This window comes from Hippocampus comes, unplaced genomic scaffold (assembly GCF_001891065.2).
Source record: "Hippocampus comes isolate QL1 unplaced genomic scaffold, H_comes_QL1_v1.1 scaffold36, whole genome shotgun sequence".
Taxonomy (NCBI): domain Eukaryota; kingdom Metazoa; phylum Chordata; class Actinopteri; order Syngnathiformes; family Syngnathidae; genus Hippocampus; species Hippocampus comes.
In genome coordinates, this window is record NW_017805695.1 from 6,008,134 (window position 1) to 6,024,398 (window position 16,265).

At 39.5% G+C, this 16,265-nt stretch overlaps 1 protein-coding gene across 4 annotated transcripts in view; it reads right to left on the minus strand.

Annotated features, from left to right (window-relative positions):
- ate1 (arginyltransferase 1) overlaps positions 1-16,265 on the minus strand; it is a 39,448-nt gene that overhangs the window by 18,217 nt on the left and 4,966 nt on the right. Inside the window, exons 7-10 of one of the 4 annotated variants that reach the window (XM_019882031.1) lie at positions 14,354-14,482; positions 12,973-13,101; positions 6,841-6,873; positions 1,954-2,135 (exon numbers count right to left, since the gene is read on the minus strand). In XM_019882031.1, the coding sequence (XP_019737590.1) occupies positions 1,954-2,135; positions 6,841-6,873; positions 12,973-13,101; positions 14,354-14,482 (473 nt within the window). The remainder of the gene's footprint in view (positions 1-1,953; positions 2,136-6,840; positions 6,874-12,972; positions 13,102-14,353; positions 14,483-16,265) is intronic. The other 3 variants (XM_019882033.1, XM_019882032.1, XM_019882034.1) reach the window with 3 other exon arrangements.

Consider the following 16,265-nt stretch of genomic DNA (forward strand, 5'->3'; position numbering starts at 1 on the left):
TGAAGCAGTTATAGATGAAAGAGGAGAGGATCAAAGTGTCCTTTTACCAGTGGGTCAGAGACGTCATGCTGAAAATGTGCACGTCTGCTACAAGCTAAGTTTTGAAAGCAAACACAAAGCTGTAGCGTCCATTGACAAAAAGAGATTAGTTCACTACTCCTGTCCCACGTAATCCGCTTCAACTCCAAGCCGCGACTCCCGGTTCCACATCCGCATCGGCGCTCTGCACTAACGCGAAGAGAGAAGATTTCTTATCTGTAGTAACGTCAAGTGTGTTGTGGGAGGGAAACATCTAAAACATGCTGGTTACTCGCTGAACAAAGCGGGGCTGTGAAAATGCTGCCCATTACAGGCGCAAGACACAAGCGCCCCCGGAGCTGTCCAGCAACGACAGTCAAATGGCGCCGACATTCCTCCCAATCAAAAACAGTGCTGGCATACCCATGCTGCCGAGAAGGCAAAACCACCAAGCACCGAGTCTCCTCCTTGATGAATGTCGTGGCCAAAAAATGCTGAAAACAGTCCACATCAGGTCCACACGACGTAACAACAAACACAAAGTGACAAAACAAACAGAAAAACAACAAAAAAAGCAAGGCTCATCAGAGCACTTGCAGATGGCTGCCTACTCGGGCGCCATCTTGGACTTCTATTAATTATATAATAGTTCCTGTCGCTATACATCACAGGCATCTACCATTAACGGATGACGTGTAGCAGTACTCAATAAGTTTTCGGATGAATTGAGACGGCATAATTTACTGTAGCAAACCACTTACCTAGAGACCAATGAAACCGCTGACGCACGGCGGTCACAACATTATGCATAGGACAAGATTATCTTCAGCTGGAGCGGTAGCTTTAAGGTGGTAGGACTAAAAATATGAATGTATATATTTTAACGTTTTTTTGTGTCCCACTCGGTGATGCTTCACAAAGAAAAAAAAATACAGTATATCTTTATGTTTGAAGCCTGAAATGTGGCAAAAGGTCAAAAAGTTTCAGGGGGGCCAAATACGTTCACAAGCCACAGTAATGGAAACACATATTTAAAAGCTGATTGTCACAAGAAAGTATAAGAAAATTGACTACTCCTGATAATTAAAAAAAAGTTCTGAAAACATTGCCATATGTCTGTGCCATTTGAAGCGCAACATGAGACTTTATTGGGATTTTCAAGAATGAAGGCCTTAGAAAAATCAAATCTAAGATTCATAAGGATTCATGGACACTCGGCACTGCCAGGAGGTTTTGAGCATAGGCAGCCATGGCAAGTAGATCAAGGAGGAGAGATGATTAAAGATCTGTGCTCTGGTGTCTGTAAACAAGCAGGAGGACCTAAGTACAGTGAGCTTCCTGTACTTCCTGGTGAAAACCTCCTCCAGACCCAATCACTTAGTTTAAGTCTTGAATTCTACTTGAGACTAAAAATAAAAAAAGTGATGGGAAGCAGTGCACTTTGAATCATCAAGATCCCCCCCCCCCTCAACATGAGCAACGCCCACCTGTCCAAACTGGTCTCACTTTTTTTGTGGATTACACACGCGCACACAAAATCACCCACAAACGCATACTGTACAACATCATCATCAACCCAACATCTGTGAAATATTTTAAAACGTTTACCCACTTTATTGATGTACATTTTACTGGAATTGCCAGAAATGTGTCCATAGTGTGTGTGTAGTGTATACATGTGTGTGCTCTAATTTCGTCTTGGCAGAGAGAACTGTCGCCAGCTAAACCACAATAGAAAAGCTGCCTCAGCTAATCAAATGTGAAGACAGAGGAATGTTCCTCACCCTCACACACACACACACACACACACACACACACCAGTGACATTTTCCAGAGACGTGTCATTTCAAGTCCATATTTGATGACTAATTAATTAAGTTCAAAAAATGAAAACGAAAGTGCTACGATCAACCAAGGCAAGCTTTGGGAACCAACCTGAGAGCAGAGTAGGAGCCCAGAGACAAGAAGGCAAAGTCTGGGTGGTAGTACAGGTAGACAGATGACACGCAGGTAGGCAGGATATCGATCACTCCCACTGCCACTATCTGGCCATCTAGCCAGTACTGCTGGTGAAAGGAGCCATAACCCATCTCGGGCCCATCGACCGAGTACTCTGCCTGGAATGGAATAAAAGAAAGTGGATAAGAAATCATTGCCATCACCAAAATAGTTGCAGTGCTCTTTTGTGCAAAATCTTGCAACTATGACCAGCATATTATCCCCATCTCATGTACCGGATTGTGCTTGAAATAAGAGAATCAAGATGTGACAGAAAAAAAGAACAGTTAGCTTTAAGAGGTTTTAAAATGATAGGACTGTATTACTATTCATTTTTTTTACATTTTGTTTTACATGTAAAACAATCTATTTTCAGCGGCTCAAAAGTATTTGGAATTTGGATGCAAGTGTGAATAGAACAAGAGGCAAGTCAAATTTATTTATATAGCACATTTCATACGCAAGACAACTCAATGTGCTTCACACAACCAAAAGCACATCTAAAAGCATTCGAAAACTGTACTGAATACATTCAACAGAGCAAAGAGAACAATAAGTATCTTATTAAAATGACTAAAACAGCGGACATTGACAACATTTAAGCACATTTGCACCAAAAGATAGAGACATTTAAAAGCAAAGGAAAGAAATAAAAAGTAGCTTCCTGAAATGACCAAAAGACCATATCGAGAAATTGATTTATAAATGCTAGAAAGCCTTTAATTAAAACATAGAGGTGAAAAGCATAGTTTTTAATCTGGATTTAAAAGCATTTATACTTGTGGCTGTAGGGGCAACCGGATTTTTTGTCATACTTGGATGAAAATGGTTGGCCATAAATGGGTGCTTGAAATCTGGAATCGAACAAGTTTGAATTCTTGGGGGAGTTTCCTCCTCGGAGATGCTTTGCAAGGACTTCACTGCCTTCACTTCGTCTTCAGTGATCTTAAAGAATGCACTATTGAGTTGAGGTCAGGCCATTGATGTGTTCAGTTTTCAATTGCTTCCACAGTACGTTGAGAGATACCAGCCATGTGCAGAGTTTAAAAAAAAAAAAATCACAATCATTTTTAATTACAAATCCATTGCGGTGGTGGATAGACGTATTATAAGAGCTTCTTTCTGCCAGACCTTGCATATTATGTGTGGGGGTATACAGTAGCCTCACTTTCAGGCTGCTAATGGCTCCCAAATGTGGAATGAGTGCAATAGCAAAGCATAGTTGGCTTAGAATTGGTACTTGCTTCAGAAACACTACAGAAGAGAAGGTTTTTAATGAGAAGTCACGTAACCAGCCAGCGGTGCAGTGACGCCAAACTTTCTCCTGTATTATCCGTGTGTGCTTACTTCATGTGGTATTAAATAATGTGTGTTAAGAGAGCACATGCTTGCTTGTGTTTCATCTGTTAATGACACTTTGGGATGATGTACGGCGCAATATAATCGGCACACATGCTCTGTGTTACTTATCAAAGACTGTGGTTGTCTGGTTAAGACTATTTTCTCCAGCTTTATGTTTATAGATAAATGTGTGGATCATTCCAGTGCATGAGAAAGTGCTCATTTTCATTCATTAATACAGTTAATGCACTCACCATTCCACTCCAGTATGCTATCACTGGATGTAAACAAATTTCCAAAAGAAGCAAGGCACACAAATGCACAACTTGTGTTACGATATGTTATGATGGAGGTAAGTGTGCCATGGTACTTGACACTGCATTGTTTGTGAGTGTAGGCATGTACGCACACGCGCGTGTGTGTGTGTGTGTGTGTGTGTGTGTGTGTGTGTGTGTGTGTGTGTGTGTGTGTGTGTGTGTGCATTTGCTTCTTTGAAATGAATATATTTTAAAAGTGTGTTTAAAAAATATTAATGGAATGTGCACTTATTATAAGAACATTGTTACTTTAAAATAGCATTTTTTTTTGTGTATTTCGTAGAATGTTTGTCCTGGGAGTAAATTTACTATTGTATGACTACAAATACTGTCGATTAATTTACTGGCAATTATCAATAATATGTAACCGTGTCTGGGATTGTATTCTGTCTAAACTGTATACAGTAATATGTAAATTGCATAATGACGAATAAAATCCATGGAGGGGTTTAACATATACCCCATCATGGTTTCAATTGCACATTATGACAGTTGCCAGTGTGTGAATGTTGAGTTTGTGTATATAGACTTTTGGTCATGAAAACAGATCACTAATGACACAAAGCCTTCAAAATGGAACGTTGAGCAATCTAATGAGCTTCAAGTTTGTTTTCCTACAGTTTCAAGTCAAAAAAGGCAGCACTGAACTAGGCCTGCTACTTGTCTGTCACGTCAACTCCAATCCTTTTTGCTTTCATTTTACTGTATATGTGAATGCATATTATTTTGGGCTCTATGACAGAGGCAAACGATATCAAAGTTGTTGCTGTCCAAGAGGTTCACTCCACTCCAAATTAGCATTGACTAACTGGCAAGGAGACAATATATGAGGGGAACATTTTTGAACGCGCGTGTGTGTATGTGTAAATTTGGGTGAAATGTTCATCTGAGTAAGCGGGAGCCTGTTATTTCTTGGCACAAGTTCCATGAAAAACACTGCAGTCTTTGTAAGAGGTCCTAAGAAGGTTTGGCCTCGCTTTAGTGTGTGTGTGTGTGTGTGTGTGTGTGTGTGTGTGTCTACAAAACAAAAGCAGAAAATAGTACATATTCAATTTTGTAATTGCAAGTACTGCCAATATCAAAACAAGTTTTGGCTCAAAAAGAGGGGAGTTTTCATAGACTGGTCAAGTCGTGGTGCGTTGCCTTCAGTCACAATATGAACATCTGGCCTGTACTTGCACACACACGCCGCATCTCACTTCACAAGGGTCATGTGAAATGCCGCATGCATGGCTGCTGTTCATCACATGAACAGGTACAGATATACAACCGAGTGGATCTGACAGCACAAAATAATTGATGAGTCACCGTATGTACATGTATTTTTTAAAACATACAACGCCTCTGTTCTAATAGCTCTGCAAAAATAGGTCCTTAATAGCTGCAGTTAAATGTTGCATGAATTAGAAGAAATGCAACACGATGCGAACCACACACACACACACCACGTGGTGAGTATTTTAATAGCCCTCAGATTGGAAACAGATGGAAGCCGACACACAGAGGCAGAAAAGAAAAGCCACATACAATAACTTTGACATGAGCGGGGTGGACCGGGTGGCAGATCAGAGACAGGAATAAAAACAGGGTGGGCGACAGAGGGTCAGACGAGCAGAGATAGCATACTAAATCCATTTGAGGAGAGTTGAGTGAAAGCAGCGCATGAGGGAGTGTGCCAGAGAGTGTGTGCATAGAACGGGCTGTTCAATGAGCGTGGCCAGCTTTGATGAGGTGAGAAAAGCTTGTACCCTAAAAACGCTAATGACGCTCATTAAGGAAGACCCAAGGGACGCCACGCAGCCAAACTACAGCGATCCATGTGCACCTCAATCTAATCAATGTTGCTGTTCCAAGTATCCTTCCTGGATTTAAGTACTGTTGTACATGTCGTGAGCTAATATGTCCACTTGTGTTTTTAGAGGCTGAAGTTCACAAAGTTTGAAGGGCTCAGTGATGACTGGTTGAAAATAGATGTCACTCAATGCTACAAGGTGTACTGAAGTTTTACCATAAAACCATCGGTACTACTTTAATACTGGCAGCCACAATTACCGGTAGACTTAAATTACTCAAGGAATGAATAAAGCTTTGTGTGAATTCCGCAAAAGCCAGCATGACTGGGTGTGGCTTAAGTGGTCCGAGGGCACCTATTTTGAAAAAAAAAAATCATCTTTGATGTCCTTTTATGTGGTTTGCAAGATTAATTGGGTTAGAAATGCCCAGCTGGGCGATTTGACTGAAAAGTATATCATGATATAAGTGTTCTATATTGGTTGATAGATATATATTGATTTTTTTTATTTTACTTTCTTTGTTTACTCTTGTACGGAAGAGGATTAGGTCCAATGAAGAAAGAAAAAAAAACAAGGTTGGCAAGATTCTCACTTTGATCTCAGAATTCTCACTTTAGAGTCAGATTTCTGACTCTAAAGTGAGAATTCTGACTTTATCCTCAGAATTCTGACTTTATTCTCAGGTCAGAATTCTGAGAGTCAGGTCTTACTATCGTCGTGAAGCAGAATTCACCAAGAATTGGCGGTTTGATATGAGAACACCCTGAATGGTGTGGCTGTGTAGACTTTTGAAGCTACACATATTGTACTTTATTACAATTACAAAAGATAGCGTAACAATCAAGGAAGAAGCGGGTTGCTACAGAAAGATGACGTGGGTGAAAATAACTTTTTTTTCGACTATATTATGCATGAAACAGTGGAGAAATATGGATTCAGGGGTACCTTTAAATACCCCTTAGCCATCCGTTGGATACTGAACCACAAAGCAAATGTGTCCCGTTGTATCAAGGACAGGGTCAGGCTTGTTACGGGCATTTTTTCCAATCGCGATGCAATCTGGACACCACATTTCAATTTAACCTTTAAGTCACTTTTCTACTCATACTGGGGGAGATAACTCCTCTATATGAAAAAATAACCCCTTTCCTGTATCCCTTTAACACCACTCAATCTCGCCTGAGGGCTTAAAAATGGAGAGCAAAGCTGAGTGATTCAATATGTAAAAGTGGAAAGGAAATGAAATTTTAATTAATCTGTTACGGTAAAGTGGTGGCAGAGGAAAAAAATGTGTGGAGTAAGAAAATAAAAGGCAATGCTACAAGGAAACTTACTGACAATAAAAACTGTGAAAAGGCAGAGGAAATCCATACCTCTAACGGTGAATCGCAGAGAAATCGCCGGAACTATAGTGGGATGCAGAGGAGAAAAAAAGTGAGTTATCATTTTTTCCAAAATATTACAATGTATGAAAATCTCACATTCTGCCACTGTCATAGAAATGAGAAGTGTTCTCTTGACCAAGTAGTTGCGTATCAAATACAATCACAAAGGGCTAAGAAAAAAAAAAAGACTGTTTACACAAATGAAAACATTTTAGGCGAGTCAACTAGACAAGACGAGATAGTGACGGTTCAGAGGATAAGGCAGAAATGTTTCAATCTGGCCTCTATTTTCTCCATTATTTTAGTTTTAGATACTTGGTTGGGATACTAATCGCTGCCATTTCTTCAGGAAGATTGAGAATGCTTTTGGAGAAATGTTTTACAGTACACTTGTACCTGTCAAAGCAGGGCCAACAAAAATTTGTTTTGCCGCGAGCAGAATCACATTGCACGGCAGCAATACAAGATACCAGAGTTGCACATTTTTGTCCATGTGTTCGCTGTCCTGTTTTAAGGGTTTTGTGCCAGGGTAGAGAGCAGTGTTTGCAGAAGATGTACATCTTGAGGGCATGCCTCCAAAAAGAACTACTAACAACAGAAAAGCCCTTCTGACTTTGATGACTATATTCCCCAAATTTGTTTCAGTCCACCTCTTGCGTTCCTTAAACTTGTACAACTAAAGTGAATGAAAAAGCCCCTTGCCAAGCATATGTGAGCCTTCTGGAGAACCAAAAAAACTAACTTACCTCTGTAGCCAGGTTTCAGATTTTACCCAAGACAAGTTTGGGGAAAGCCTGGGCTTGCACAGTGAATGGCAAAGTGCTGCTGGTGGGGCAGCATTAAAGTTATAAATGCAATTTTAATCGTATATTATACGAAAGGGCCATGTTATTTGGGTATATCGAAATTCAAAATGTATAACACACGGATTCCGACCTATATCTGTGTTTTTCCTAACAGATTTCTTTTGTCAAACATCAACTCCAGCCACTCTGAGTACATGTATGTTCAAATCTAAACATGATTGAGGTAGCTGACACTGTTCATTCTCTGCTTTTAAGTCCCCGTTTTGTCGACATGCACTCGGTTCACATTTTATCCGCCCAAACAAAGTCGGCCTCCGTAACACTTGGTGGGGATAAGGATTAAAGCGAACATTTCAATCATGCATTTGTGCCAAGAGTGGATAAAAATTTCCCAATTGAAATTTCATCAGACAGATCCACTAGTGTAATTCTTGTAGATGGTCCTCACATTTACTTATAATATTGACTATATTTAGGGTGACTTTCATTTTCAGACTAGTAAATGTTGTTTGTTTACTGGTATTTTTTTATTGCCATATTTTAATTCAAATTGATTTTAAAAATGCGGTTTTGGTCATAAATCTGCCTGTTTGATTAGCTGATTTGCACATGTCATCTTGTCAAAGTTTAAACAGACGTAACAGCCGTTGTACGTTGGCATGGTGATAGGAAGGTTACCGGTTTGACGGCATGGTTTCAAAACCACTTCCATCACCGGTATGAGCTAGGCTTTTTTTGTTTTGTTTTTTCCTTTCAAGTCAAAGAGACCGGCAATGTGCAGCCATGTGTTGTTATGAATCCGACTTGAGCTTAAAGCAGGATATATCCTGCTGCACTTTGATTGGCTGCTGCAGCAAGGACGCCTGGATGTGCCGTCTAATCGTATGATTCAGGTATCCTGGCTGCAGTGGCCTATCATTGCAGCCAGCTGTGTCCTACCTCCAAATGTACTGAGATTTTCATAACACAAGCAGCTGGCGAGCACGATGAGTGATGGTTGAATAAGGAGAACATATCAAACTTTTTCCCCTCCTCGAAAAAGACAATGTCGGCTGAATGGGAATTTGTTGGCTACCCCCCCCCCAAAAAAAAGCACAGATGGTAAAAGCTTGGAGGAGGAAGAATATCCCACTTGCACCACCCATCACTCTTTGACAAAGCCAAGCTGTCTTGAAAGAAACGTTTGCATCCAGTTGAGTTAAAATGTCAACAATTGATGAAATACAAAGTACAACAGACTTGCTACTGAGACACATAGCATGGCGAACATCACGTCATTTCCGCTCAGATAGTGAGAGAAGGGTAACTACTCAATTTCTGAGAAATTTCTTGAGAGAAATTATTTTTTTTGTTTCTTTTTATATTTATTAATGTACCTCCAGAAGAAATGAAAGGAAAAAAAAACTTATTTAAGTAACATTTTAAAATCATACATTTTCTAGCTGTAATTGTTAACCAACAACAACAATATTTTTGCGAACACTTTTATCATACCATCAGGTTCTGATACCCCCATGCCTACTTCTGTGATTATTTAAATAGATATGTTTATGTTACATCTACCTTGTATACTTAAATGTATTGCTGATGTAGCATTCATTCTTTATTTTAAAAAGCCAAACTCGGCCATATTAAGGTGTTGACATACATTTGAAGCATTGGTTTCAATCAATTGAAAATAATAGCTTGTTTCATTTGATAAAAAATTACTGGTTAGGTAAGAACATACACTCATGTATTGTTGCTGGAAATTCAAAGCAACGACTGCAGTAGTACACCGGGTGGAACATTCTGGGAATAAGTGCAACTGGAAGCCCCGCCAAAAATCAGTGCTTCCCCTGATGTGTGTCTAATAACGTTCTTGCATATCATCTGTCAAACCAAGTTTAGATTTTGCTGAAATAAATAAGCAAGCAGTCCTACTGCATTTCAGGATCAGATATGAAATAGAAAATTAACAATGGCCACAAAATTAGACAGAGAATGAAGGAAAAAAAAATCTCATGACATGCTTTCTGCCACTGAGAATGAAATCAAGCTGTTTGCGACTCCCTTTCTGATAAAAATTGGAAACATAGTCTGCAAGAGAATGGAGGAAAAAATAATCTCATGACATGCTTTTTCTGCCACTGAGAATGAAATCAAGCTGTTTGCAACTCCCTTTCTGATAAAAATTGGAAACATAGTCTGCAATTGCATCTTGTACTAATACAGAGTGATGATTCTCTGACGAATCTTCATCGGCTCTGTTTGACAAGGCTTGGTTAAAACTAACCACCCTTGTGGAAAACACAACTATTTATGTTCCGAGGCGGATTTATCCACACGCACGGTATTGTTCGTTTGGGATGCAAAGCGACTATCGTTGAGAGGCTTTGCAGAGAGGCCTCTGTCAGTCAAGTCATTGGCTAGAAACTCCCTCAATTTTCTATTTAATAGTTAAGAGGGACAAGAATACATACACATTTGTCCTCAGGTGAGACAATATGTAACCTCACATCGAATGAGCGGCCTGGTTGTGCATTTATTCAACAGGTGGCTCTGGGTTTAAAAAAAAAAAAAAGTTTGGACACCCTTGCTTTAGATTATGTGAGATAATAATGTAAATTAATAATAATGGTGCACTCAACTGATATTTTAGCAGATATATTTGGACTTTTTTTATGATAAGAAAAATTGAAAAAAAAACACCTACATCTGTAAGAATGCCACAAAACTGACATTTTCCTCTATTAACTTTACAGTCAACGCATTACCAACAGCAGAGCCAAACAATGTGGAACACGCTGAAAGGCAAAAACACTAACACTTTTATTGAAAACTCACAAAAACTGTTTAGTAAAAACAGCTGCAGGTAATAGGTGATGTCGTTTAAAATCTACCATTGTAAAACAAGCTGCCGGGTATACTTGAGTCTCCAAACAAACTACGCATCCTTGAATTTGATTATAAATGCGTGTATGTGTGAATGAAACATTTTCAGAAAGGCATTTTCGATGTGCGTGCGGTCAGTTCTAATTAGATCATCACTGCATTATTTCCGGCATGAGCTGAGGACAACGCGGTGTCAGTCAAACATGCAGGTGCAGTCACAGAGGCATGATGACAGCAAGGCAACACCATTACGGCATGTGAATGCAATCTCAGCTTCCCTTCACTGACGCAACCACACAATAGCCCGCAAACAGATTGTGTCTCGAGTACCTTCTGGAACGCTCTCATTGCCACCACATGGAGGACATCACTTCCTGTTTCGTTCTCTTTTACTACAGTAAACACTCATATGCATCTGCACACAATTAAGGCCTAAAATGCACACATACGGTCCGTATAAACACACTCATTTGCTTCGACGTAATTCTTAGGACCCTACACAATTGTGCTCTTCAAACATGGTGTGTTTTTCAAACACACACACAGTTAGCCCAGGTCTCCAAGGGTGAACATTAGTGGCTTGTGGTAGATTTGACCCATCCAAATTGAGTGCATGGTTTAATACTGCTCAGTGCAACAGGTACAAAAATAGAACAGCCGCATGTTTGAATAAAAAAAAAATTAAGAAAGAAAATTAAGCTTTCTTCTGTGCCGTACCCATCCATATGGATTTGTGGAAATCTGTTTGCCATATGAGAAGAGGGGGAGGGCACAGATCTTTGGTAATGTACTGAAGCTAAACCAATGTCATCATATCTTTGAAGATCTGCACTAAAAAGATATTATAGGTAAATGAAATATTGGCTTTTTCCCCTCACCCCCATCTACTTATTCATCTTATCATCATCCGTAAAGTTTATGCTCACTTTCATGTGTAACTCCTTAAGTGGAGGTCTTTTTCCAAAAACGGGGAGCACAGAGTCAACAGTTTTTGTTTCATTTTTGTTTTCTTTCTCCTGACAATGAAAGCCACATGTGCTGGAAGCCAGTCACGGCTCACCAAAAGAGTCAGGTACAGTAAGTGAACAGTGCGCTTGGTAGTGCTTTTGTATAGCATGTGCCTCAACTTTAAGTGGATGTTGTGGAAAGAATAAGCGGATCTCTTTACATCCGCTTTTTGGGGAAAAAAGAACACAGAGAAACACTAAAGCCATTCTAAACAGTTCACTTCTACCTTGCCTTAATGAAGGTGGCCTTACAGTCATACTTAGGAACAAGGAAATGGGTATTCAAGGTATTAAAACGTATTAAAATTAGCAGAGACCTAGCATTTTATTTGCTGTTGACGAGAGACTCCAGATATACTTGCTTTCAAGGTACATCTGCGTAACATCCCATTTGTAACCTTTAGAGTAAGTTTCAATAAAAGTCACTGTGGAAATCACTTGCGCCTTGTATGCAGCTGACTGACCTGACAATCCACTTGTACAATATGCATCAACACCAGAGAAGTCTACTGGCAAAATATCTCCGACGTATTCCATCATTCACTTGGACAAAAGAAACGCAGAGACAGATTGTTCTGAAAGGCTTTACATTATGTTCTTGAACCTTTCTGATCACTATGGTTAAAAAAAAAAAAAAAAAAAAAAAAAGATCTGAACGAGATACAACCGCTGGTCTTAAGACACTATGAAAGAATCTGCCATTGCCTCCTTGCCAAATCATACTGCATTTACAATTAATGAATTACCTTGCTTTTACAAGACAGAGAATTTGGTCATTTACTCAGGCCTTTTGGCAGACATTTTGGGGAGGAGGTTGTTTTTCCAGCCCTCGGGAACAACTTGCCCACTCAGGTTAGTGGAAAAATGTTTGTAGTGCTACATGTTGACTTGGCTTTATTTTCTCCACTTTGCATTTATTAGGGCAGGTGAACACATATTGCACACTGCTACAAAACATAACAAATATTTAGATTTCGTTTTTTTTTTGCCCCAGGACGTAAAGATGACGTTGTTAGCAGGTGTTGTAATATGCATTGCCTGCACCTCTAGAAAGTCCTCCTTAAAAAAAAAAAAATGTTCGTTAGAATAATGCCTTAAGGTAAAATTATCTCCTCAGAGCCTGTAGTGCTGTATGTGTTTATAATGCTATCCCTAGCCCTGGCGAGCCTTTGAGAAAGGCTACATTTGCTTCTACGTAACAAATCATGATCAGAAATTATTGATGCATGATATTCTATCCATGTACTGCTTCTGTTGTTGTTTCCACATTGAGTTTAGCATCATCTTTTATGAGAGTATAAGCAACAATGTTATGATATCATCATTCTACTGGATTGTCTTATACTGTATCTGCTAAGTTCTTCTTACCAACAAACATTGAATTTTTACACATTAAAACCTAGAGAGCGTACAGAATAAAAACGAGGCAGTACCTCACTCTCACTACATTCGCTGGGGTCATCCCCATGAATGGCCATCTGGTATCGGGTGTACAGTGCCACAGACTGATGATATGATGCTGTAAAGTGGGGGTCCTCAAAGCTGACTGGTACTAGCCTCACCTTCAAGCACAAAGTGTAAAAAGGAAGAGCAATGAGGGTCAACAGGTGCCGTTTGATCTTGCTTCGAGATGTCACTTCAGTCTCCTTGATCGTGCTTACAGCCGTAATTGACGTACAGATTCCTTTTACTGTGCAGCAGTAAAAGGACAAACGAATGGAATGAAATGATAAGAGTCGAGGAGACTGAATGGAGACTATATATGTTTTTAACCCTGTGCAATGCAGGTACACTTCATGTACACCTGACATGCGTTGTGTTGCAAAAACAAATGCATTCCATGCATGGGTTTTAAACCTGTGGCATGCATTCGTTTTTACAACCCAACGCATGTCAGGTGTACATGAAGTGTACCTGCATTGCACGGGGGTTTTAAACAGCTCACACTTGACCAGGGAACTTGAAGATGAGGCTAGTGCATGGCCCGATATTTTCCACAGATTGAGCATTCTTAGACATTATTTGACTTTTAGGACATTACCTTGACGCCTCTTCAAGAAAGCATATCAAATTTGTCAAACTGCAATCACCTCTTTCACAAAACTGCACAATGGAACCATAAACATGACTCCAGCATGGCACCCAACCTGCAACTACTTTTGGTGCCGCTTAGGGATATGGAGGGCCGAGTTGCACCAGCGGCATGACATTGCCAACATGAGTGTGTAGGAGATGCTCAGAAATGATTTCCCTTTTACAATCGATTATTTATCGATGTAATATAGCGTGAATTTTGCCCATAGAAGAGGCACTGATGAGATTGAACTCTGAAAACTGGGGGTGGGGGTTGGCTGTCAAGCTGACCCCCACAGAAAACAGGCTAGAATAAATACCCTACCGACTACCTCAAGGCCAACTCAAGACACCTGAAGAAACACTGCTCTTAGCCGTGGCGTATGGAAACATTTTTGCCTCATTATCCCCCATTCTTTGACACATACATGTGATTTCAGATTGAAACCTAATGGTTATCACTTACACTGACATCTTTGATATTGTGTCCATGTATGAAACATCTACAAATATGTAGTCCACTGGTCTGACAGTGTAGAGACAATACTTTCTTTTTTTAAGAAAACTAAGGACTCTTAAAAGACAGAAAGGAATGATTCCACGACATCAATCGAAATGAGCATCATTCCTATAACTATTATTGCCGTTGTTTGTAAATGTCCTTCTGAATGCATATCTATCATCTCCCACCCGCTGTGAGAAGGCCAACAGCAGCTTGACCTATGCCTGCCACCCCCTGACCTGGCTCTCGGAGGGTTTGTCAGGAGGGTCCTTGTGAATTGCCATCTGGTAGAGTTTGTACACCTGGTAGGAGGCGTCGAAAGAGGCTTTGAACTGCGGGCAAGGGGGATTGGCGCGCACTAGCCTCACCTTCAAAAAAAAAAATATAGGCAGATAATAGTTAACATCAACATAGAGGGGGGGAGGGTACAGAAAATATCACAGGTACAATATGAAAAAGGAAACAACTCAAAGAGAGAACCATTATGAAGGCATTGTAACATGAGAATCACACAAACATATACACACACAAACACACACACTCCTTGCTCTGTGTCGTTATGATCTCAAGTCATCCTTTGTTGATATTTTTGACCGTGACTAAAGTAATTTGTTTTCTGTTCTCCAAAAGAGCTATTGCTCTTATGGATCCCTTCCTTGAAAGGGAAACAAGATGAGATGGAGAACAGCATGCTATGAGAATCTGTAAAAATGGACACATGAGATGAAAAGTTACCAAATTGATTTATTAAAAAAATGGACATAAACCATTCTAGTGATTCACCATGTCCACTGAGACCAAAGTTTTTATTTTCTTTATGGAATAAACTTTATTCAAAAATAAAATGCATCAGAAAATCTTTGCTGATAAATGTTGGATCAATGATCTTGTTAGACTGATCAAAATAAGAAAAACCGTGAGTGTTTCTAACACCAAACAAACTGAAACTGAATTATTAATGTGCTCAGAATGGGCCTCTGTGTCATTAACCACTTCTCCAACCAGAGGCTTTTATTGGCCAAAGACACAGAGTCCATTGAGTCTTCTAGGCAGATACGAAGGGGGCTCGAGCCCGCAGTTTATTGGATTTGGACTGAAGAGGGCAGGTCTCATATGACTATTGGCATCTACTTTTCTGAGTTAAACAAATCCTTATAAATAAAAGGACATTTCCCAAGTTCAATCTTTTTAATTATGCTTCAGTGCTGAAGATGTGTTTTGACAGGATAAACTATTTGAGGCACGCCACAAATCACACCATAGTGGTGAGAATTTTTTTTTTGGGGGGGGGGGGGCTATCATAACAGTACTACAACATTACACAAATAGTTGGATACTTGACTGCCCAAGAATGTTTAAATAAAGCCAAAATATACGAATCTAAGTTTGATTATGATGCCAATGAATTTTAATGAAACTGTGATCCAATTTGCACTTTTCCCTAACCATGTATGGACAAAACTTCAGTCGACAAATACTATACTGGTGGGAGGGAAATAAAATAAATCCATTGAAAGTATTTCACACTCCACTTGAATATTATTTGCTCATTTGACCGTATTGTAGGTTTTAGTCAATGGACTTCATTAGGCTGTGTTCCACTTCACATGGAAGCTGTTAAGATTCACAGTATCTCCAAAATCCCTAACTAAACTATTTTGCCTCCATTTTTTTCAAATTATTTATTCTTAAAAATAAAAGCAAATTAGAAAGCTGTGTGACCAGTAAAGAGGGTTTTGAAAGCGTGATGTTGCCATGAGGACAGAGAATCATGGTATCACATTGCCCTCTGGTGGGTGAGAACTGAACATCACCAACGCAAACAAAAACTGAAACATTGATTTGGATTAAGATACTTATTTAAGATGGTTAAATTAATGACCAAGTATTACAACACGGGATCAACGGCAGTCACATCAAAACGTGAATGCCAGTTTAGTATTCAGCCAAGCCCATTTTGTTTTCGTGTTTTGTTTTGTTATTAGCGCCTGTCTATTCTTTTTCAAATAATTTTTAAAGTACAAGTCTGAAAAATGCATACCTATATATTGGGGTACCACGAAATTATTTATAAAGCATTTATTCAAAACACTGAATGTTCTGAATCAAAAGTCTGGCCCTACAATTGCTCACATTATTTTAGACATAACT